The sequence below is a fragment of the Nanorana parkeri genome, unplaced genomic scaffold, assembly GCF_000935625.1.
Source record: "Nanorana parkeri isolate BGI_ZX_2015 unplaced genomic scaffold, ASM93562v1 scaffold187, whole genome shotgun sequence".
NCBI lineage: Eukaryota > Metazoa > Chordata > Amphibia > Anura > Dicroglossidae > Nanorana > Nanorana parkeri.
Genome location: NW_017306455.1, coordinates 1,517,878 through 1,540,436, shown reverse-complemented (window position 1 = coordinate 1,540,436; position 22,559 = coordinate 1,517,878). Strand labels below are relative to the sequence as shown.

Genomic DNA, 22,559 nt, shown 5'->3' with positions numbered 1-22,559 from the left:
CCCGGGTGTATTGCCTTGTATATCATATTGTGATTGTCATTGTGTCCTTCTAAAGCTTCTTGTGTGCACTATATGTGAGAGCATTCTATTAGTGGCAAGTACCATGTGAATGGATGATCCAGAAGCATTCATAAGGAACAGGAAGAGATGAGAAATTTCTCCAATGGGGACACATGGATAAAAAACATTTTCATTAGCGTGAAAGAAGTTTTAGAAACTCTAACAATGTGTCTATTGCTGTGTATGCCTTCCTGTTCTACAGACAGCTGCTCTCCCCATTTATTGTCCTGGTGTCACAGGCACAGGAAGTGAGGAAAAAATCATCTCCCTAGTAGGATTACAGGCAGACTTTTAGTAGAATGAGGAAGGGTTAGAACCTCTAACAATGTGTCTATTGCTCTGGGTACCTCCCTGCCCTGGCGGCAGCTGCCCCCCTTTCCCCCCTTCTATTGTCCCAGTGTCAGGAAGTGAGGAAAATGTCCCCCAATCTATCCAAAACAAAACTGTGGAGGTAGGCTAATGGCTTGGATGGGAGCTGCGCCTACCCCACCCTTGACCTATCCTGGCACACCCTTCCCTCTTTCTTTAAGACATGATGTACTCCACAGGCGTGGCTAACCCTTTAGTTTGCCTTGGAGTGCTAACAATTGTCCATATGCAATGGCTTCAGATTGACCTCTATAGGGAATTCCATTTCATGCAGGTTTTACATTCCCCTAGACTTGTACAAAATACAAATTCCCCTTGATACAAGCCCTTAAAAACCTATAGCGCTCACACCAGTGTCTATAATAAATTGTCTGTTGGTGCATTAGGGAAAGAGACAGGTACTCTTCATGTCAGTGTAAGATCGAGGCTCCTCCTGAGGATCACCCTGAGGAGGAGCCTTGACTTTACTCTGACATGAAGAGTACATGATGGCCCAGTAGCAGATATTAGTTCTACTATACCACTGGAAAGGTGTATCAGAGTCCGGATTGATACACGTTGATACACGTTCATTCGGTTGAAGATCATTGGAAAACTCCAGGAATTGATGGATGTAGATAAGTAATGAAGACAATATCAGCGATGGTATTTCACAGTATACTGTCCTTTCCCTGTTAGTCCTCAATGCCGATCTGAACCAATTCTCTACATTCTGTGATTGCCAGTGTTCTGCCCCCTTCCACCCTTCACCAGTTGCATTCCCCTCCTGTGGCTCCCCCAGTCCGCCCTGGTTTATTCCCCGCTTTTCCTCTTAGATTTTCAGGGAGCAGTTAAACACCAGGATTGTGCTGGTCGCCATGGAAACCTGGACATCAGGAGACAAGATTGCAGTGGATGAAGACCCCCTGCAAGTGCTGGCTGATTTCATGAAGTACCGAAGCACAGAGATACCCGAACATAGCGATGCCACTCACCTCTTCTCGTGAGTCCACTGGGGTTAGCTGCACCTTATTATATAATCCATTAAGCACCCCACTGTTGTCACATCTAGTCTGCATACATGACTGTGGTGTTTGCTTGAAGCTCCTTTTCTTCCAGGTAAACCATGTTACTCGTACATTATTCTAAAGTGAACCTGTCCCGGGCTAAAATGTGCTAAAAGGTATCTATGGTGTTGAAGTGTAGCACCTTGTGGTGCCTGCAAGTGTTGGAGTTAGTCTTCAGAATGGTCCCTGTGGATCCTCCCTGGTGCCACATGACTTATACTGGCAGCACTGCAGTCTCATACCGGGCTCTTGTTGGCCCTAGGCATAAATAGGTGATGGTAGGCTTTTCTACAGGATTTACTCCGTGTTATTGATTGTTTATTATCACATAATTTAAAGCCAGAATGTATATTGGCACTAGGAAGTAGTCTGCCACAAATATGGAGCTTATATTGACCTGTACTACATACCAATTAACATGCAGAGTAAGAGGAGATGAGTGTATGCTAGCTAAGCTACAGAGAGTCTTATGACTCATTTAAGCAGCATCATTGCCCCTATCCTTTCTACATTCTTAAACATCACTAGACCAAAAATGAAAAAACAAATGCACAGTGTTAGCTTTGTGCTATGGGCTTTCCTAGGGGGCCCTTGTGGTAAACACGGCCCTTTCTAGTACCTGTAGTGTCAGCAGACATGGCACTCTGTGGCAGTCCTACAGCAATGAGCCTTCTGAACTATAAGTGTAGTAGCATTCATTTTCACTTCCCATCACACTCCATTGTCATCAATGTATATGTCCACTGTCCCACAACACATTTCCTTCCTATGCCTTCTATCTTCTTTCATCAAATAGAACACAAAATGTGACTAGGAGAACGAAGTGAAAAGGTAAAAAAAGTAGAATGTGCTTTATTAATGTAGCTCAGAGTCAATAACCATCTTTGGCAGAAGGCAATTAATGCACACGGGTTATTGTTTTCTTTATTGCCAGCTATGTTGCATATCTGTTGTATTGTCTGGATTCTTTTTATGGCGTTCTGCACTGATTATCTAGAATGGTGATTGTCTGCAGTGTGCTGACATAGGATGTCTCTGCTCTAAGCTCACTTTATCAGGCACCAATGAACAAATCTAATAACAAACTGAAACTGAATAAGGAGAAACCATGGGGGTCTATGCATAAACAATAAGCAGAGCCACTCGCCCTGAAAATCTCTGTGAATGTTCCTTCTCTGCAGTTGAATGCACAAAACAAATGTTAATATATTTTCTATGCCATTTTGTAATACCACATTAGGGCCACTAGATGGAGACAAGGCTCACAGGAAATAAATATGCTCCTCAGCTCCATCTAGTGGCCATCATGAAGTATTTTACTTATAATATATTCAAATAGGAAAGAAAATGTACTAAGAATGTTCGTTTTGGGCTTCATTCACACAGAATAAATGCTCTTGGAGTTTGGTAGGGCGAATAGCTCTGGGAATTGTTCCTAAATACACCCCCTAGTGTTCCGTCACTACTAGTTATATATGTATATATGTGTATATGATGATCCTTCATTCTTTTGAGTAAATGACAAGAGGGTGTCAATGGAGAACTACTGTCTCAATAATGTAATGTTAAATTCACTTTGGTTTGTAATTCTGATTGGTTTGTTCTGGATAACGGTACTGCGACATCCTCAATGTTCCTTACACTGAATTGTACTGATTGAGACTGCTGGTGCGGCTACAGAAAGGCAGATTTCTCCACGAGAATGACCTCCCTGGAGATATTTGCTCCTGCTCAGGGAATTCACATCAGCTTCAGGATCTGACGTACCCTTGCCCGACACGGATGGTACTTTTGGCCCTTCAGTGTTTGCTATAATAAAATGAAGGGTTGGGCTCTGCATATTAAATAAAGCTCCCTCTGTGATGAGAACCTCTGACTACTGGAGGTGTTAGTCATCACCCCCATAGGTGACTCCTCACATCTCCGGCAGTCAGAATGAGAATAAATTAGGACGTGTGTGTGTGATCCTGGACTGCTGATTAAATGCTTTTCTTACAATAGGAGAGCAGCTGAGATGTTCATTTATTATTATTTGGCGATATTATCAGCTCCTCATTTTACCAGTGACCGACATATTAATTGGTCAGGAATCCCTGTCCAATGTGTAACAATAAACTGAACATAACATCTTCTTTTCAGCCAGGCCTCATAGTGCCTCAGAACCCTTCCACTAATTCTTCCTCTTTCCTGCCTTTAGAGGACGCACATTTAAAAGCAGTCGTAGCGGGGCGGCCTATTTCAGTGGAATCTGCTCTACGACCAAAGGAGGGGGAGTGATAGAGGTCAGTGTTCATTATTTTCCTGCCTCCCCAGTAAATGGAGACAGCGGTTTATTTCAACTCTGACATGACACATGTACACACTGCACAAGCCTTATTATTATAGAGGTACACTCTATTTTATGGGACTACTCTAAGGAATGAGATGATTTGTTTGTGGTGCAGATTGGCAGACGAGAGGAGATCAACTCAAAGGAGAGGACTGCAGCCTTAGAGGGACTTTGGCATCTTTAAAGCAAATCTGTGCTTTGCCCATGCCAGACCAAAGCAACAGGTTCACTTGAATTCCCCCTTCCCTCCCCAGCAGCACATAAACTTGCCTTTCGCTCAGGTTTGCTTTGACATATCTTAGATAGACACCCAAACAAGATCAGCTTGCTGTATATAATGCTACAGACACGTGTTGTTATATTAAAAGCCTTTATTTCTATGTGTAGTTTGTAGCTGTATGTATGTAGCCATGTTAGCGTTCTACACACTAAAGGTGGCCATACACTATGCAAATTGGGCCTGGTTCTTGATGAAGGGGCCAAAATTCGCACAGTGGGTACCGCTGTCGGCACCCACAGAGTCAGCAGCCAATGAGGTGCCAGCTCCATTCGAGTATTCTGACAGTGGCCAGCGGCTGCCATCAGAATACAATGAAGACAGCGGGAGATTCCTCGATCAATGCGCATAAGAGTTGATGGAGTTTTCTGTTCTATTTATTTGTTTTCATTGGCCAGCTGTAGTCTCTGCAGTGCTGCACAAAGATGTGGGATACAGGATCTCCTCAAACAGTAGGTGTTCTCAGTCAGCTCATCAGCAACGTAGAGGGAACAATTCTCCATAGGCAGCTCTCCCAAGAGTGGTGGTAGAACCAAGGTCAGCTCTTTGCTTGAGTAGGGATCGGATGTGCAAGGAGGAAGGAATTTCATTTTATTAAAGCTCTTATATCATAAACATCCTATGCGTTTCGGGGGTTCGTAGGCTCCCCCTTGATTACTCTTGAACAAAGTGTGTACTGAACTGATAACGTTTGAGAGATGCAGAGGGGTAACTAGTATGATCGTTCCAGATACCAGTTAAGCCTCAAAGGCTCCTGCACAGGCTCCTGCAGACTGTTCTTCCAGCCCCAGGTCCATGCAGAGGTACAGAGCTTCTGTTTTGGGACTGGAGGAATAAATCAATAGACTACAAGTGTCAATGTCAGCTGTCCCTTTGCTGCTGTAGCAGATGGGACTTAGAATCTTTCCATTCACAGATTCACAAAGATGGACTAAGCCTTTAATTGGCATCTAGAGCAATCATAATAATTATCCCTCTGGATCCTTCAAAATGTATCAGCCCAGTACACACAGTTCAGCAGTACCAAGCCTTGATGAAGGGGAACCCTTTGAACCCAGAAATGCGTTGGCCTGATCAAAAATGTAATCACATGTGGATTTTGTATGCTTTTGATGTCTCTTGTCTATGAAAAGCAGTGCTGCTGGTAGTCACACCATGTGATCTTTGCCCTTCAGCTCATACAACGGATTGGAAGTTTCTTATATGTGGGAAGAAAGAGTTGCCCTTTGTTGGCATCAGTGCCCTGAGCCCGATTGTAATGCAGCTTTATAACCACTAGATGGCGCCCCATGTGCAATTAATTTCATATAGGGATCGCGTACAATGGCTGCGCCAGCTGTTACCTGCTTTACACAGATGACTGACGCACGTTTAACTATCAGCTCCAGATTTCCCTTTATTCCACCACACTGCACAACAATTACACCCCGTATGCTTTATTCAGCATTTATCCAGCATATGATTTATTTCCTGTGCTGCAAATTAGCTCTCTCCTGCTTCAAAATATCCCAGATTTCCTTTGTTCATTTAATGACATGCTTTGCGGTTATCTGAATGGGTTTCCAGCTATAACCGGCTTCCGGAGACGTTGTCTCTTGAAACCGGTATCATCTCTGTGACGCAGATGATGGGACTTTTTCTCCTACTCGCTTTGATAGAAAGTCTCGGCTCATAGGATGCAGCCAATCAGGAATCATTGGAGCGCTCCGTCTGTTGCCATGGGAACATTTGTTTAGGCAGGACCGGGTCTGTCTATTTATATCTGCACCTAAAGGGGACCTGTCATTTTCAGACTCCAATGTTTAGTGTAGGGGGGGAAGGTTTTAGGATTTTGGAAAGCTGTCGGCCCGGTCCCCATCCTCTATGCTTGTTACCATGGTAACATGGTAAAAAGGTTAAGGTCTCATTCACACTCGCACGCAGGAGCGATTATCTGAGAAGTCCAACAAAGTTTATGGATCCCTTTTATCTGCGTTTAGATGGTTTACATCCCTATAATACACCAATATTCCATTGCTGATGCCCTTTACAAAATGCTAATCGTCTGGCTACATTAGGGACTGCAAATCAGGAATTCTGACTTCAGTGTTTGAGTCAGTGACAGTCAGCAATGGCAGACACTTTTTTCTCAGCACAAACTGGAACTACAGATGCTGCACATGACGGCTAAAGAGATTCCTATCTGATGCCACATGTAATGATTTGTCTCTGTTCCTATTGCCCCTTGTAGTATGGAAACATTGCTGCCATGGCAGTGACACTGGCACAGACTCTGGGACAAAACCTGGGCATGATGTATAACAAACCCCGAACGGCTGCCGGTAAGATGTCACCCAGGAGGCTGGGGCTTGGGGTGGAGTTGCACCCAGTGCGGTGGTAACATGGCTTTTGTATTGCAGGTGAATGCAGCTGTCCTGACCTGTGGCTGGGATGTATTATGGAGGACACGGGGTAAGTGACACATTCTACCAAGTGTTATGACGTTTTCGCATCCCATAAAGTGAACCTGTCAGTGGAATCACTTTGCTAAATGCCTTAATAGCAGGCCTGCAGATCCCTTAATGTGAATGCAGGACACCCTGGGCGCTACAAAACCTGAGGTGCTTTTTATTTCTTTTTTTAATACAAATCTTGACTTCTGCAAAAAAAGTCGAGCTTTGGTCCACCCCCTTTCACACCTTATTATTGGTCCATGATTATGATGGGTGACCCACAGTTTCACTGATCACTGAGTGCTTGTACGCGCTCTCCTATCTGACACACACTGTCATAGGAGGCTGCGAGAGGAGAGCCCAACCTCCTGTGACAGCGCTGGCTGTCTCCGCCCCCACACCGCTCTGCTGCACTGTGATAGGCGGCCGAGCGGTGTGGGAGGAAAGACACCGGCCGCTCACAGCGCTCGTCCCGCAGCGCTCGGCCGGCTGTCATTTTCTCTCTGATTCCTTTCATCCCCGCTGGGCACTGCTCTGTGTCCCAGCGGGGATGAAAGGAATCACGGCCGCGCCGGCAAAACGGCAGGAAAATGTCACTTTCGGCATTTAGCCAAAAGTGCCATTTTCGGCCGGCGCCCCCCCTTCATTTTTCGCCCGGGGCCCGCGCCCCTGCTGCACCCCCGGTTGTTACGCCACTGGTGACCCATACTGGATGACAGCAAAGTGCAGTAGATAGAAGGGGGTTGGCAGGAGCTGCAACAAAAAGCTCTCAGGCACATGTCAAAATATTCTAACATTTAGTAATTTGTTGGATTACTTCCCAAGTCTTAGATAAAATTATCTGCAGGTAAATCTTCCAGGTCGGTGTTTTTAAGTGATTGATTCTCCTCCAAAGATTGTTGGGTTGAAGCGACATCCACTGCTTTATAATAGACCCTTCAGTATCTACTAACTACCTATAAGAGAATATCAGTTTTGGTCGGTCCTTTAATATTAATTTGGGTATCAAAAGATGGGGTGAAGCTAAAGTTGTTGCCCTTAGCAACTATATGGTTTATTCTTCAAACAATTCATTTGCTGAGGCCATGAACTCCATGTCTGTGACACATTGTATTCTCCAGTCTTCAGGAGCTCCTCCTCGGTTGTCACCTCCAAAACATATTCTCTCATTGCAGGTACTACCTCCCCAAGAAGTTTTCCCGATGCAGTATTGATGAATATCGCCAGTTCCTGCAAAATGGAGGAGGGAGATGCCTGTTTAACAAACCCCTGAAGGTAGGCTGACTGCTTGTGCTGATTGAGCGTACAGAGCAAAGGACTGCAGTGTTCTATGATAACAATGGCATGGAGTGCCTTTTCATGTGACAGTGTGCCGACCTGCACATAGCCTGTGCTGTTCTAACACTGATGGACTTCGTATGGAGTGCAAGGTGCAAAGTGCTAAGTTCTGCAGAGGACAAAGCAACAGGTTTATGAAATTGCCCAACTTCCCCCTGCTTATACTGGCCTACCCTTCCACCCACTAGAGGTATATGAAATACTCAGGTAAGGGGTCAGGTGACCCTTTCAGGCAGCACTGGGTCTGAAGGAGGAGAGAATGATTATAAAGTGAAGCTTGTTCACAATAGATAGGATGTACCTGCAAGTGCAGCCCCCAGATTGCATTCCTTCTATAGCATCTGTCAGCACGTTTACCTGTACTCCATATGGAAGAAGGACATTGATGTAACAGTGCAGTATTCTAATCAATTTTCATAGTACTCTAACCTGCTGCAAGCAGAGAGTCAGAGCTGTCAGTTCCCCCAGCACTGGAGTATGATGGAGTAGAGGTGGCCCTGTTGAGGTCACTTTATGAAATAACATTTTTGACATGGGTACAAGGGCACTCAAACCCAGCAAAGCCTTAAAGTCCATGCGGTTATGTATATTTATAACAGGCTTTGGGCTTGAGTTATAGAGCCAGGTTGTCCATTTGTCAGATCTGTAAAGTTTCCATCCTTTGAACTTGAAAGGTGACAGCTGGAACTTCACTGGGGGACTATGGGCAGGACAGATCGTTTGCTTTATATCATCCCCATTGTTATGTATTGTGCCCTCCGCTCCCATTATCACAGTGTTCCATTTCCCTTTCTCAGCTGCTGGACCCTCCATCCTGTGGGAACGGATTTGTGGAAGTGGGGGAAGAATGTGACTGCGGTTCTCCTGCTGTGAGTACATCATTGACACCTATTACTGTCTTCCATTTATAAATCCCATTAGTCTCAGGAAATACTTTTGTTCCCCTTGGTCCCTGTGTGTGATGTAAAGTAGTCACGGCTACCGGGATGGACTACAATCCCAGGTTTAGCTTACTCATTTGTATTGAGATTGTAGTCCATCTCGGGAGTGAGCTTGGAGTGGTAACTACTTTACAACACACACAGCCACAAACATAGCCCCCCTCCAGAAGGAAGGACAGTGTCGGCACCAATTCAGAGATGATTTGAGGATCTACAGCCGAGCGATACACAAATAAGCTCCATTTCTGTTAATAGTTCAGGTGTTTGAATGTATTTTAAGATTTACCTGCTGAGTTTAGTGTCACTGTATGTATCATACCGTAATTTCAGAGGAAGGCTAAGAAGAACATTATAATTGCATGTATAAAATTCTAGTCTTTGCTGGAACCTCTCTGCAAGGATTTTATTTGCTATGGCTGTATAACTGGCCCCATGACTTCTGTCTGCATTGTAGGAATGTAATAGGACTGGAGCTGGAAACTGCTGCAAAAAGTGCACGCTCAGCCATGATGCCATGTGTAGCGACGGCCTATGCTGTCGCCGATGTCGGGTAAGGAGATTGGGTCAGCCCTTTATACAGGGCAATTCCTGTGGGGCTAGGGAAGATGTAGAGATCGTAGCAGTGACTAGTATTTGTGCTACTAGTTGTAATACTCATTGGTGGCTCAGTGGTTAAATGTGACCAAAGTGTGAGATTTCATGCAGAGAAATGGCTGCCGTTCTACAAGGTTTCCCATGTAGCAGTAATGTTGGCCTACATGCCCCCTGTTATTTAGCAAGGCTTGATTACCTGAGACGAGGTAAGGGAAATTCCTCTGACGTGGGCATGTGATATGTTGCATGACACTGGCCAATGGGATACATGAGAGGAGCTCCCATAACTCTGGCACTGGGGATCTTCGGGTGTTAAAGAGCACTAAGCTCAAATAGTTTGGGAAAATGATGAAAGGACATCCTCCTCACTCAAGTGGTGATTTGTGTGGTTATTATATCTATTAAAACACACACATGAGGTCTGCATTTATATCATAGGCCATTAGCACTATGTAATTACCTTACTCCATACTGTACTCCTTGAGCTGCATCTCTTCCCCCTTAGGGTATGTCCCAGTGCTATGCTATTTCTCACTACACTGTACACTTTCCATTATGAAGATATCACATTTGATGTATATAGTTAGTGTATTGTATGTTCATGTTCACAGCATGAGCCCCGAGGAACCGTCTGCCGTGGGTCTGTTAATGAATGTGACGTGCAGGAAACTTGTCCAGGAGACTCCAGTGTGGTAAGGGCTGCCATAAAAATCCTGGGAGACCAATTCCACCAACAAAAACCAAGCAGAGGAAAGTCTGTTCTAAGCTTAATGATCAAATGGTCCCAGCTACCCCTGGTCCCATAGATAAGCATTGTCCTTCACCTGTGATGGAGACTTTTTGCTAATTACCATATTCAGATAGGGAGATTTTTTTCATTCGTAACTTGCTAAATTGAAATGAGGCCCAAAAGTAGCAATTCGAGGGTTGTCCAGTAAGATTGTGATTGTGAGATATGGTCACCATCTATATCCCAGCTATATTATCACTTACGGCTACTATTTCTTTCAAACTGCGTGCTGATACTTCTCTGTATTTGCATCCTATTTACATATTCTTTGTGCAAATGTCTTCGTTGGGAGGGATGTCCAGTAGGATTGTGGAACGTAGGCCAAAACTGGGAGTGGTTATCACCATAACTTGAAGGAAATCACAAACACAGCACCCCCCAGGGAGGTAGGTTGAAATAAGAGGTCATCGTAAGTTGGAGGGGACTGTGACAAGACTACATCAGACTACTGCAGAACTTGCTCTTGCTTTATCTCTAGACCCTTGCAAATGTGTCTACAAAAATGTTTCTGATTCATGGTCATTAGGTCAGAGGGGGTGTGTCTCCAGACCCCACAAGAACCTTAAAATATGGATTGCATTCTACAATAGCCAGCATTTGGGTCAGGATTCTGGCATAATTGTTCCTCTCTATAAGTTGTATTTCAGAAGAGCTCTGCCATTAGAATCTATAGCAATGCTTCTGTGTAGATTAGAAATGGTTTCCAGTGGTTCAGAGATTTTTACCGACAGTAATTGTGTATCTTTGTCTGCACAGTGCCCACCCAATCTCCACAAACAGGACGGATACTTCTGCGACAATGAGCAGGTGATGGACGATCCTGGCAGTGTGTATATAACCCAATGTCTCTAAGGTTCCTTTATAATTCCATAATATTGAAGCAGATCTCTGGCCTGAGGAAGAGGAGTAGAGGGATGCAGAAAATCCTGTAGTGATATAGAGCAGAGAGGGGCCTTATGGAGGACAGTTCTGTCATTGCTAAACAGCCACCTGAAAGGAGTCGTCTTCAATTAAGGGCCCATTCAAACCTTGCCCTAAACCCGCCCCTCCAACCCACACACATGCCCCTCAACATTGGGAGGGTGCTTGGCCAGGTGGGACCTCTGGCAAAACACCCTGGGGTGGTTGTGGAGGTCTACAGGTAGGGGAGCTTATGTGAATCTGGATGCCCCCTTTCATAAAGAGGGCACCCAGATGCCGCCACCCCTGCCTTGTGAATGAGTAAGGGGTAGTCGTTACCCCCTACTCATTCACCAACTGCATGTAAAATAAACACACCACACTGTATACAAAGTCCTTTATTTGAAGAAAGAAAAAAGGTTTTTGATAAGTACTTTATTTAGAAAAGAAACAAAGGGGTCGATCGACGTAATCTACGCGTCAATCACATCGGCCAATAATGTAGATCCACATCAATCGCGATGGACAACGAAAAATATCCAATGCTTTTTTTTCTTGGTGTTGGGGCCCCCTCTAAAATTCCTACCAGACATGATATAAATTGGGGCGGGGACTACACACTTTCTGTAGGGACTGAACAGAATCTCCGAACCTTGTCGCATCAGCTGAGGTGAAGGATCTGTTCCCTTCGGTTCACGTACACGAGCTAAGGCTGTGTGGTTGAGGCGAAGCAAGCCAAAGGCAGCCAAGGTATGGCTAAGAATAGCCGTTGGCGGCTGCAGTGAATAGCCGTACAGGATATAATAGCCTCCGCTTCAGTTATTCCTTCAGCAGCTTAGTGAATAACACAGAGTTGTTTTGATTAAAGACTTTGACTGGATGTGTTGAAATGCAGTTTTAATGTATCAGCTCCTAGAAGCCGGCGCACGTTGTGGTTTGGCTCAGACATTTCTGGAGGTTGTGTAAACACATTATTGTACTTTAACCTCAAAGAATAAAAATAAGATACAAATATAATTTGTGTGACAGGGACGGTGTTATGGAGGCCGATGCAAGACCAGAGATCGTCAGTGCACTGCAGTGTGGGGACGCAGTAAGTGTTCAATACCAATAACCAGAGCCACGTCAGCTCCATGTTTCCATTAGGGGTGGAGTACGGTACAATTCGATCCCACATCCAGTCTTTACAGCTTTTTGGGACATTACAGTCATAAACATGACAGCCCTGCTTTTGGAAAGTTTTCCTCTTACTTCCGGCTATGTATTTGCTCCCCTACTCTGTGCAAAACCATAGAGATGGAGGATCTGCAGTGCTGCCATGTGTTACAGAGAGGGACATGTTTGATGCCTGAGATAATAAAGCTGGCCATACACCTATAGATTATCTGCAGGTTTTCTAGGGTCAGATGGGAAACGTGCAACAGATTCCTCCATCTACGCTACACTGTGTGGATGGAGGAATCCCCCGCTGGGCCAAGCTTCAGTATCTTGCTAGTCGGCCGCACTGGCTCTCAAAATACCTGAACAATCTAATTGGTTGCAGGCACTGTTCAGGTATATTGAGAGCCAGCGGGGCCGGCTAGCAAGACACTGAATCTTGGCCCAGAAGGGGATTCCTCTATCCACACAGTGTAGCGTAGATGGAGGAATCTGTAGCACTTTTTCCATCTGACCATAGAAAGTCTGCAGATCATCTCTAGGTGTATGGCCAGATTTAGCGAGCGTGTGTGTTTGTGCGAGCATGTGAGTGTGTGCGAGCATGTGAGTGTGTGCGAGTGTGTGCGCGTGCCTGCGAGCGTGTGTGTGAGTGAGCGAGTGCGTGCGTGTGTGAGAGATCCAACTACAAATAACATACAGGAGGGCAGAGACCTGACACTGTATCCGTGCTGCTCCAGGTGCGTCGGACCGGCTTTGCTATGAAAAGTTAAACATTGAGGGGACGGAGATGGGGAACTGTGGGAGGGACGGAGACAAATGGATACAATGCAGCAAACCGTAAGTACAATCAGACATTACAATAATAATCTTGGCTGGCCTTATAGTGTCCATTGTTTTCCTGCTTATACAAATGATACCATGATAGAGCAAACCCAACTTTATTGCTTCCTGTGTCTCTGTCAGAGATTTCCTCCCACTTCCTGTTAGTGGAAAGAAATCTCCCAGTGAGGATACAGGCCACCATAAAGCCCTGAGGATGGCTGCTTTGAACCTTTGTAATGTAATCATTCTAATGTGTAATGCAGCAATGCAGTAAACTGGCTCTTAGTCAGGTTTGTGGGAAGCAAAGCAGCCATGAGAACTCATCCAGCTGCAGTCAGTACCAGAGGTCACTTCTGATTGGCTGCTGTAGGTTACTGCTCTTGCACATCAGGTGACCCTTCCATGTCTTGTTTTGTACCAGCGATGTGCTGTGCGGCTACCTCTTATGCTCCAACATCTCCGGAAGCCCAAAGATTGGAGAGCTGTACGGTGACATCACCAGTATGAGCTTCTACTACCACAATCGATATCTGGACTGCAGGTAGGACGCAGACTAAACAGCAGCAACAACACTTCGCAAATAGCACAGAGATTGGGGATCACTTTGTTTCCATGACAATGCAATCATAACGGATGATAGCTCAGGAAACAGAAGGGAGGGTGAAGGTCAGTTTAGTTGGAGATGGGACTCAGGAAGTAGAGCAGAGACAGAGATAGGGCCACAGGAAGTTTCCTATTAATATTACGGCTCTGATGACACTCAGATCACTCTGCAATTCTCTGATTTGTAAAACTCTATAGGACATATTGGGGGGAATTTATCGAATCTGGAGCAGTAGCCCATGGCCACCAATCAGCTTCTCTGTCTCATTTTCAAATCCTAACTGAAGAGAGAAGCCGATTGGTTGCCATGAACAGCTGCTCCAGATTCTGTCTGCTCCAGTTTTGATAAATTCCCCTCAATGTATTGAAGTGCACCTGTCACAGATTCAGCTAACTATAGCTCTGGATTACAAAACAGTAAATCTTGAATTATTTGGCTGACAAAAAGTCTTAAACCTCCTAAAAGAGCAGCTAGCATAGAAAAGCGTGAGGTTTGGGACAGTGAATTCCATTATCGTCCATTGAGGGACACAGGAAGTCATTAACTGTCGGGTTATACTGCCACCTACAGGAGGATTGGACACTGGTCCGTCCTACTTCTGGCATACCTCAGTGTTGCTAGTGTCCTAGGAGGATGGATGTCTTTGCTTCAGCTTTCCCTGATGGGAACAAAACTAACCATTTCTTCTGTGACATCACGATTCTTCTCTTCATTGCTGCTAGAGCTGGAGCATCCTATCCTCAGCTGTGAAGTGCTGTGACTAGACCCCAGTGGATGTTTCAGGGCTGGCCTGGAAGTGACCTTGGGGAGCTGGGTTCCAGAGCCATTGCCTCAGCACTTGACTGGCCTCTGAAGACTCACTCCCTGTTTTAGCTGTTGCAGGAGAATGGTGGGTCAAAGGGTGATTCTCTTGAAGTCGCTCCCCTTACACTAGTAATAAAGATACGTCACTAGCAGTGAAGATTCTCGTACATTTACTGGTTAAACACCACAAAGGCCAAATACAGCCAACGCCGACTTCCTCATGGCGGCAAAGTGACAATGAAATCAAACACACCTATATATCATACTAATACTGCTTGCTTCAAAACTGAGGCATGCTGGTAGTGGGAGGGGTTATCCTGGGATGGACTACTATTTGTTTTGTTTGCCAGTATCCAAGTCTCCTGTAGGTGGCAGTATAACCCAACAGTTAACAACTTCCTGTGTCCCTCAATGGACCCCTAGAAAAGGAATTTTACTGCGAGTACAAAAATCTTATCATTTCTTAGTATATTTCTAATGACAGAACTAATACAAGTAAAAGTTCTACTTACCGTTCTGTAAAAACAGTTTCCCTGGTTATATATATATATGCTGTGTTTTGGTATTACAGAGGGGGTCAGGTGATGCTGCCAGATGGCTCAGGTATGGGTTATGTGGAGGATGGGACACCATGTGGACCCAACATGATGTGCCTAGATCGGAAGTGCCTTCCGGCAACCATATTCAACTTCAGCACCTGTCCCAGCAGTGGGAGCGGAGAGTTGTGCTCTAGCCATGGGGTAAGTGCTTACAGGTCAATGCCAAAATGTCAGGCCCTGGCCCAGTGGTGTATTTTGGTTTTGTGCTGCCCTATGCAAGACTAAACTCGGGCACCCCCCTTAATCTAAATTTGCCCCAACCCATCCTGTTTAGGACATTTTGCACAACCTGTCAGTCACTGGATACCCCAAACACGGGTTCTCAGGAGAGCTGTGCATGGGGTCAGGTGAGCTGTACAGGGGGCTCAGGAGAGCTGTGCATGGTCTCTGGTGGTCTGTACAGGGGGCTCAGGAGAGCTGTGCATGGTCTCTGGTGGTCTGTACAGGGGGCTCAGGAGAGCTGTGCATGGTCTCTGGTGGTCTGTACAGGGGGCTCAGGAGAGCTGTGCATGGTCTCTGGTGGTCTGTACAGGGGGCTCAGGAGAGCTGTGCATGGTCTCTGGTGGTCTGTACAGGGGGCTCAGGAGAGCTGTGCATGGTCTCTGGTGGTCTGTACAGGGGGCTCAGGAGAGCTGTGCATGGTCTCTGGTGGTCTGTACAGGGGGCTCAGGAGAGCTGTGCATGGTCTCTGGTGGTCTGTACAGGGGGCTCAGGAGAGCTGTGCATGGTCTCTGGTGGTCTGTACAGGGGGCTCAGGAGAGCTGTGCATGGTCTCTGGTGGTCTGTACAGGGGGCTCAGGAGAGCTGTGCATGGTCTCTGGTGGTCTGTACAGGGGGCTCAGGAGAGCTGTGCATGGTCTCTGGTGGTCTGTACAGGGGGCTCAGGAGAGCTGTGCATGGTGTCAGGTGGGCTGTACGGGGTCTCAGGAGAGCTGTGCAGGACTGTGCGTATTCCCGTTCCCTGCATACATGTGCTGCTCCTCTTACCTGCAGCTCAAAGTGCTATTAGTACCAACAGAATACTTTGCAGTCCCCAGCCTGCTTCGGGGACATCCCACCATCACATGCTATGGCCAGCCCCGAGCTTCTCCTCCACCTTCTGTACAAAGCCAGCCAGACTGCAACTCACTGGGCCCTCCCCTCCACTGGGCAGCTCTCTAATTAGGCAGCTGCTCTTAGGAACTTGCTGCCACCTAGTTTGCCGCATTAGGCAGCTGCCGCTGCCTGATTCTGTACCGCCCAGCCTCAGCCCACTGGGCAAGGGCCCAGTATGCCCAAAGGCAAGTCCGGCCCTGTCCGCCTCATTAGTTTGGGGTGGCGTTCTCTGCTGCCCCCCTAGGCATATGCCTAGTTTGCCTTGCGGTAGATACACCCCTGCCCTGGCCTTGTGTGACCAGCCGCTGCTAGTAAACATAGAGTGCGCTGGCTGGCAGAATAGTTTGTATAACTTCCTTCTCAGCATCCTCTATTACCTGCATGTGCCTTGGGGAAATGATACAAACAATTCTACCACAATGGAGGAGAGGAGGAAAAATACATTGAACTAGTACAAGAGGGAGGACAGTGGCTACAGTGCTGGTTGTACCTTTCCTGTTGGAAAGGCCACAAATTGGGGGTGCCTGGGGTGTGGAGCTACAGCCAGCAGACAGAATAAAAACTGGTCTTTTAACACAGAACGGGGTCACAGATCAAAGTGTGATCACATGTACTTGGTCCCTTGATAGATTTATAGAAGGTGGTGAGATTTCCTCTGTAACCCTTTCAGGCTTCACCTCACTCATATTTGACACGTGTACCTTCTCTTGTATGATCTGATTCTATGGCGTGTTGTTGGTGTCAGTTAATATGCATTTCCTCTGTTTGCAGGTTTGTAGTAATGAGGGGAAATGTATCTGTCACTTAGACTGGACTGGGAAGGACTGTAGTGTTTCTGATCCTCTTCCTGTTCCTAAAGTCACCGGGCTGGTGGAAAAATACAAGGGTACGGACTTGGCTTTATCGTCACATGACTGCAGCTGCTTGAACGTATCATGTTCACCATTTCTGGTCCTCGTTCCCTTCATGCGTTCAGCTTTGTGTTTATTCTTCTCAGTGATGCATGCCAATACAGTATTGTATTCACAAGTGCTGGGACTGATGTGACCATCACTTGTAACAATTGTTCTGAGGGAACAGGCAAGTGTCAGAAGTGCTTGTTGCCACACACACACCATGCTGCAACATGCTACACAAGTCTTTCAATGACTAGGGAGTCATCATCTAAGCACATGTATGTTGCATCCATACGTTTGCTGAAATAGGAAAAGAAAAGTTGTTAGTGCAAGCACTCAGCCATACTAGCCAGCAACAGAAGCCAAGCGCCTTTGTCAATGACATCTGTCTGACTACAGTCAGAGACTTCTCAGATCATTCAGAATTCATTGACAGGCACCAGACGAAATGTGACGCGTGTATACCGGTCTTAAGTACTGCTTACCGATTCTTATAAGGGTAGCTGTACCCGATTTGGAGGGGGTACAATGATTGTAAACCACAGGTACACTTTATAGAAGAACTTGGGCAATTATAAAGTAAGTGTAATGTGTGATTAGCATTTACCTCGGTGGCTTTGAAAGACTACTGTCATTGGTCTGTGCACATTACCTACATTGAAGTCGTCACACCCATTGACTTCAGGTTCACCTCATGTGCAGAGACTGAAATCTTAGAGTAGAATCTGTTGGCTGGGTTACTACACTTTGTACATAAGTGATTTATTATCTCCACCCATGATACAAATAAACCCCTATAACTTGTATGTGTTTATTTCAGGTCCAAGTGGCACAAACATCATCATTGGGTCCATTGCAGGAGCTGTGCTCATTGCTGCCATTGTACTGGGGGGGACGGGCTGGGGATTCAAGTAAGTGACAGACTACTTCTTGTAAGATAAAAGACTATAAATCACATCTGTCATAATTACGAGGTGGGTGAACTGGTGATGTGAGTGAAATGCAGCTACATAGAGGTGGCTACATACCTGCAGGTCTTTTCTACAGCACCCAGAGAACCCAGGGGGGGGGGGGCTCTACTGTGTAAAGACCTTCTTCATCTAGGAATCTAGATGAAGAACCACTTCAAGTATGTAACCCAAATTCTATGTTTCAGCATGTTTGTCATATTGTTTTACTGTATACAGATTTCTCAAGCAAATTGTTTTGTTGTTTTTACAATGTTGCAAAGTTTCTTATCTGGAGATTCCAGTTGCAGACTAACAGGGTTAGGCCAGAGCCTCTCAATTGGCAACAGTGTAGCCACCTGCCAAGGAGCTCCTTCAGATGGCTTTGGCCTGCTGCCTAGGGAGATTCACCTCTATTTGTTCTGGCGACCATTATCCCTGAAAGTGAAAGAAAATCCTACAGCTTGGGCTGTCTTTAGAACAGGAATAGATGGGAAATCTATTTCCCTCCGACTTCCTCTTGCAGCTATCGGACCTGGTGATCATGCCACAAAAAGGTCCTTGTTTAGGCACTTCCTGTTATAGGGTGGCACATCTCTATCCCTGTCTCCCACTTTTTCTCCTGTGTTGTCACCCTGTTAGCTACAACTGGCTGGGCTAACATCCATTACACAGGCATGGTCCCCTGTTGTCACAATTGGGAAATACCATACACTGCTGGTGTGAGTACAGACAGGACAAGTCTACAGAAAGATGAGCAGCACTGACATGTGACAAAGTATAATGAACTAAATCTCATTCAATGTGGATTACACACACACACACACCTCTACCTGCTCTGCCCTCTGCAGCATTATGTTATAATTGGTCTGTATGTAAAGTTTTCTATAATAGAGTTTATATAGTAATATTTCTAGTGACTTCTAATGACTGCAGTTTATAGATCTGATCTTAGAATGTAACGCACACTCATTTTCCATTTCTTTCCCTTTACTTGGCAAGGAATATCCGAAGAGGAAGGTAAGAGACACATATTCAGCCCCACTCTCTACATCCCATCGTCTCCCCATTTCTCATCTATACATCCTATGTAGTCCTACTGCCTTCTCTAATGTCTTCCAAACCAAGGGCCGCTGTTACAAAAATATACTATTCTGATAGTTGCATGTGGTTATCAAATGTATTGATAATGTGACATTCCTTCTTTGTACTTAACATGTCTTTATAGTTTTCTTTACAATGCTGTCCAGGAAAAGTGATAGTGACAAGGGTGTGGATAGACAGCAGTTTGCTTCAGCAGCCACAGATAAACTTTATTCATGTAAAAGTGAACTTCTAGTGCATTTATCTTTCTGCCCCCTCCCCCGGATCCTATAATTTAGTATATCCTTGCAGCTCCAATATCTTCACTGTGTATCCGGCTGGAGCCACATGGCCTCTGCCTGAAATCTCACAGCCCCCATTGTCTTCAATGACACGGTGCAGATTTGCTGTGTACTGAAGTGAATGGAAGGTGTGTAAATGAGAGGAAGATTTCACTGCCACCCTGTCACTCACACTTCCAGCGAGTTATCATTTCTCCCAACCCCTGTCACTGTCATTTTTTTGCTGGGTCCTCATGTAAATGTGCAGGAAAATATAAAAATATAAAAAAGGAATGGATACACTGAATAACATAATTACAGGAATTGAGCACATGCAATAATGAAAATGTCATTTTATACAATAATTAGGGATGCACCGGTACCGAGTACATGCTCTGATGCCTAGCCCAACACTTCCGGTATCAGGAAGTTGTGTCATTACACGGCACCCGGCTTCCTGATTAGCCAGAAAGCCGGCTCCATGCTCCCTCATCACCAGGTGACAAGGGAGGATGGAGACGGCTTCCATGCTAAAATCGGCAAGCCAGGTGGCGAGTCTTTACATGCCGCCCGGCTTCCCGGCTAATCAGGAAGCCAGGTAGCGAGTCATTACATGCCGCCTGGCTTCTTTAATGGGACTTCCGGTATCAGTATTCGGTATCGGCGAGTACCCAAAAAAAAAAAAAAATATAACGGTACTCGTACTCAATACCGAAAAACCGGTATCAGTGCACCCCTAATTTTAATAAAAAGCAGCTGCTTTAATCCAAACTTAATTCTTGCCATACTGCAGCCATTTTTATAATGTCATATATCCTAAAACGTCAACACATAAAAAGCAGTTATGTTTTTCCCTTTCTTGGTGCCCGAGACACCCTGCCCTTGTAAATACAATACATGGCTATAAAATGATGTGAACACTTCTCCACCTTGAGTGCACAAATCCCGTCTAACATCAGTATCTGAACTCACAAATGCTCATTTGTCTGAATGTATACAAATTCCCAAGTCTTGTGGAAAGCCTTCCTGGACAAGTGGAGGATGTTCTAACCACAAAGAGGGGTCATCTTCATATTAATGGCCGTGATTTTAGAATGTGAGGTCCAGCAAACTCATATAGGTGTGATGGTTGTCAGGTGTACACAAATGTTTGCTATATATTATACCTGTTCATGATAAAAATACAGTTTTAAACACCTCCAAATGCTAAATGAATTCCTGTCCAGCAAAGTCTTGGCATCCAGAAGCCTGAGAGGCAGAATGTAGATTGTGTCTCTTCTGTAAAACCATAGAACAGGAGTGGGCAACCTTGGCGTACTAGTTGTTGTGGAACTACAAGTCCCCTGAGGCGCTGCAAGACTCGGACAGCCACGGGGCAGGGACATGAAGGGATTTGTACTTTCACCACATCTGGAATGCCGAGGTCACCTACACCTGCCATTGAACATTAGTTTTAACCCTTCAATTGCCAGGATGTGTAATAGAAGTCCTTAGTAGTCTCAGGTCATGTTTAGTACACTAGGGAAGGAACAGGCTGCGTTTAAGTCTGACGTTCTGACAGTCTCATGCAGCTTTTACATGTCCACTCAGGAAGGTTATTTAAAACGCTTTTAACGCTTTTATATAAAATCAGCGGGATGTTTTTTTTCCCCTCTAAACATCAATAAAAATCTATACGTTTCTTTCTTTGCTTTGTTTGTAGGTCTGGAGGTGGATAGCCAACTCTCTTCTGGCCATTTCCCAATACTCTCTATCATTCCCATGACACCTCTAGGCCTTTGCTAAGACAGACAAGATGGCGATCTGTTGGAAAGCAGGAAGAATGAATGGGTTGCAGCAGGGTAAAGGACGCTGACTCTTTAGGGGATCTCTGTCCCTGTATTCCAGAACTGGAGCTGAAACTGTCTCTCCTGCCGGACAGTGAAGAACTGCTACTGGGCTTCATACAAGAGAAGCCTCAATGAACTTATCAGTCTTAAAGGCTGGAGCAATGTAACCCAGAAAAGACTGACCCCTTATTATATGTCACTGCCATTGGTCCACTTTTATATCGGAGAGGACTGACCCTTGTAAAAAAAAAAAAACCCTAAAACTCTATTTACTACAATGGGATCAACAATCACCTTAAATACCTTTCACCTCTATACAAGGGATCTTATACTGCCCTGCACTTAAGTACAACGTTTACACTAGGCCACCGCAAACCAGTCAGGCGATTCCTTTTGTTGGTCACACACAAGCTATTAAATGGCCAATTCCACAAAATGTATCAGCGAGTATGTAACAGAGTCACCATGCTTCAAAGTCATATCGATAAGTCCCGTTTGGGTCGTTTCACCTGCAGCCTTTATATGTCTCAGAGAATCCAGAGGTGACATTTCCCCACAGTAGTTTGGCTTCTTCCTCCCTACATGAAAGGTGTCTGCATTCCTTCATTATTTGTTCTATAGAATGGAGAATTCAGAGGAGCAGCAGCAGGACATGGCTGTATGGTATTCCAGTGGCTGAAGTTGGTATGGACAGTGCTGGTGGGAATATGTCACCACCTCTCTGAGATATACAAGGCCAGTACGTAAAAGTGAAACGACACGTTTGGCTATTTAAAGTAGACATAGAGGCCACCATTGTTCCCCTCTAGTTGCTTGGCTGCTACACTGACCCTCCGACTTCAGGTCAATGAAAGTAGAATCAACATTCCTTATCTGCATGCTCACTACAAATCAAAGCACTGAAGCAAGAGGTTTAGCATGGCAGCCAGGCAACTGGCATCTTAGTGGTGGGAAGTCAACAACGGCAGCCTTCGGGTTTCTCTCAGGACAGGTTTACTTTAAACCATTTAGGTAAATCAGTGAAGATGAGCCCGTTACATGCTTGTTGGTACATTTTCTTGCACAAAGTTGATCAATGCTGGTTTCTGATTGGTTGCTGTGGCTACAGTACCCATTTAGCTTACATTTTAGTGAATGAGCTGTTCAGTGGTGGAAACCATTTATGGGATTATTGTGCATCAATGAGAGCACAGCCAATCGGTTTATCAGGTACCAGTGAGATAATTAACGCATACTACTTTGTTTGTGAGGTCTCTGATAGTTGAGACAAGTTGAGAAGCAAAAGCCAAGTTGCAGTCAACTGTAAAAGAAAGGTTTCCACCTAAAAAAAAACAAAAAGCCAACCCATAAAAAGTCCGTGGCTGG

General features: G+C 45.3%; 1 protein-coding gene across 2 annotated transcripts in view; it reads left to right on the top strand.

Moving 5' to 3' along the window:
• Window positions 1–21,094, top strand: part of ADAM11 (ADAM metallopeptidase domain 11) — a 45,183-nt gene extending 24,089 nt beyond the window's left edge. For both annotated transcript variants that reach the window (XM_018555180.1, XM_018555182.1), the window contains 17 exons: window positions 1,245–1,411; window positions 3,673–3,757; window positions 6,312–6,402; window positions 6,481–6,532; window positions 7,689–7,788; window positions 8,649–8,720; window positions 9,247–9,342; window positions 9,998–10,078; window positions 10,933–10,983; window positions 12,106–12,169; window positions 12,972–13,071; window positions 13,478–13,597; window positions 15,036–15,204; window positions 16,930–17,044; window positions 17,875–17,965; window positions 19,004–19,021; window positions 21,068–21,094. In XM_018555180.1, the coding sequence (XP_018410682.1) occupies window positions 1,245–1,411; window positions 3,673–3,757; window positions 6,312–6,402; window positions 6,481–6,532; window positions 7,689–7,788; window positions 8,649–8,720; window positions 9,247–9,342; window positions 9,998–10,078; window positions 10,933–10,983; window positions 12,106–12,169; window positions 12,972–13,071; window positions 13,478–13,597; window positions 15,036–15,204; window positions 16,930–17,044; window positions 17,875–17,965; window positions 19,004–19,021; window positions 21,068–21,083 (1,488 nt within the window). In that variant the 3' untranslated portion in view covers window positions 21,084–21,094. The remainder of the gene's footprint in view (window positions 1–1,244; window positions 1,412–3,672; window positions 3,758–6,311; window positions 6,403–6,480; window positions 6,533–7,688; window positions 7,789–8,648; window positions 8,721–9,246; window positions 9,343–9,997; window positions 10,079–10,932; window positions 10,984–12,105; window positions 12,170–12,971; window positions 13,072–13,477; window positions 13,598–15,035; window positions 15,205–16,929; window positions 17,045–17,874; window positions 17,966–19,003; window positions 19,022–21,067) is intronic.
• Window positions 21,095–22,559: the final 1,465 nt, after the last annotated feature.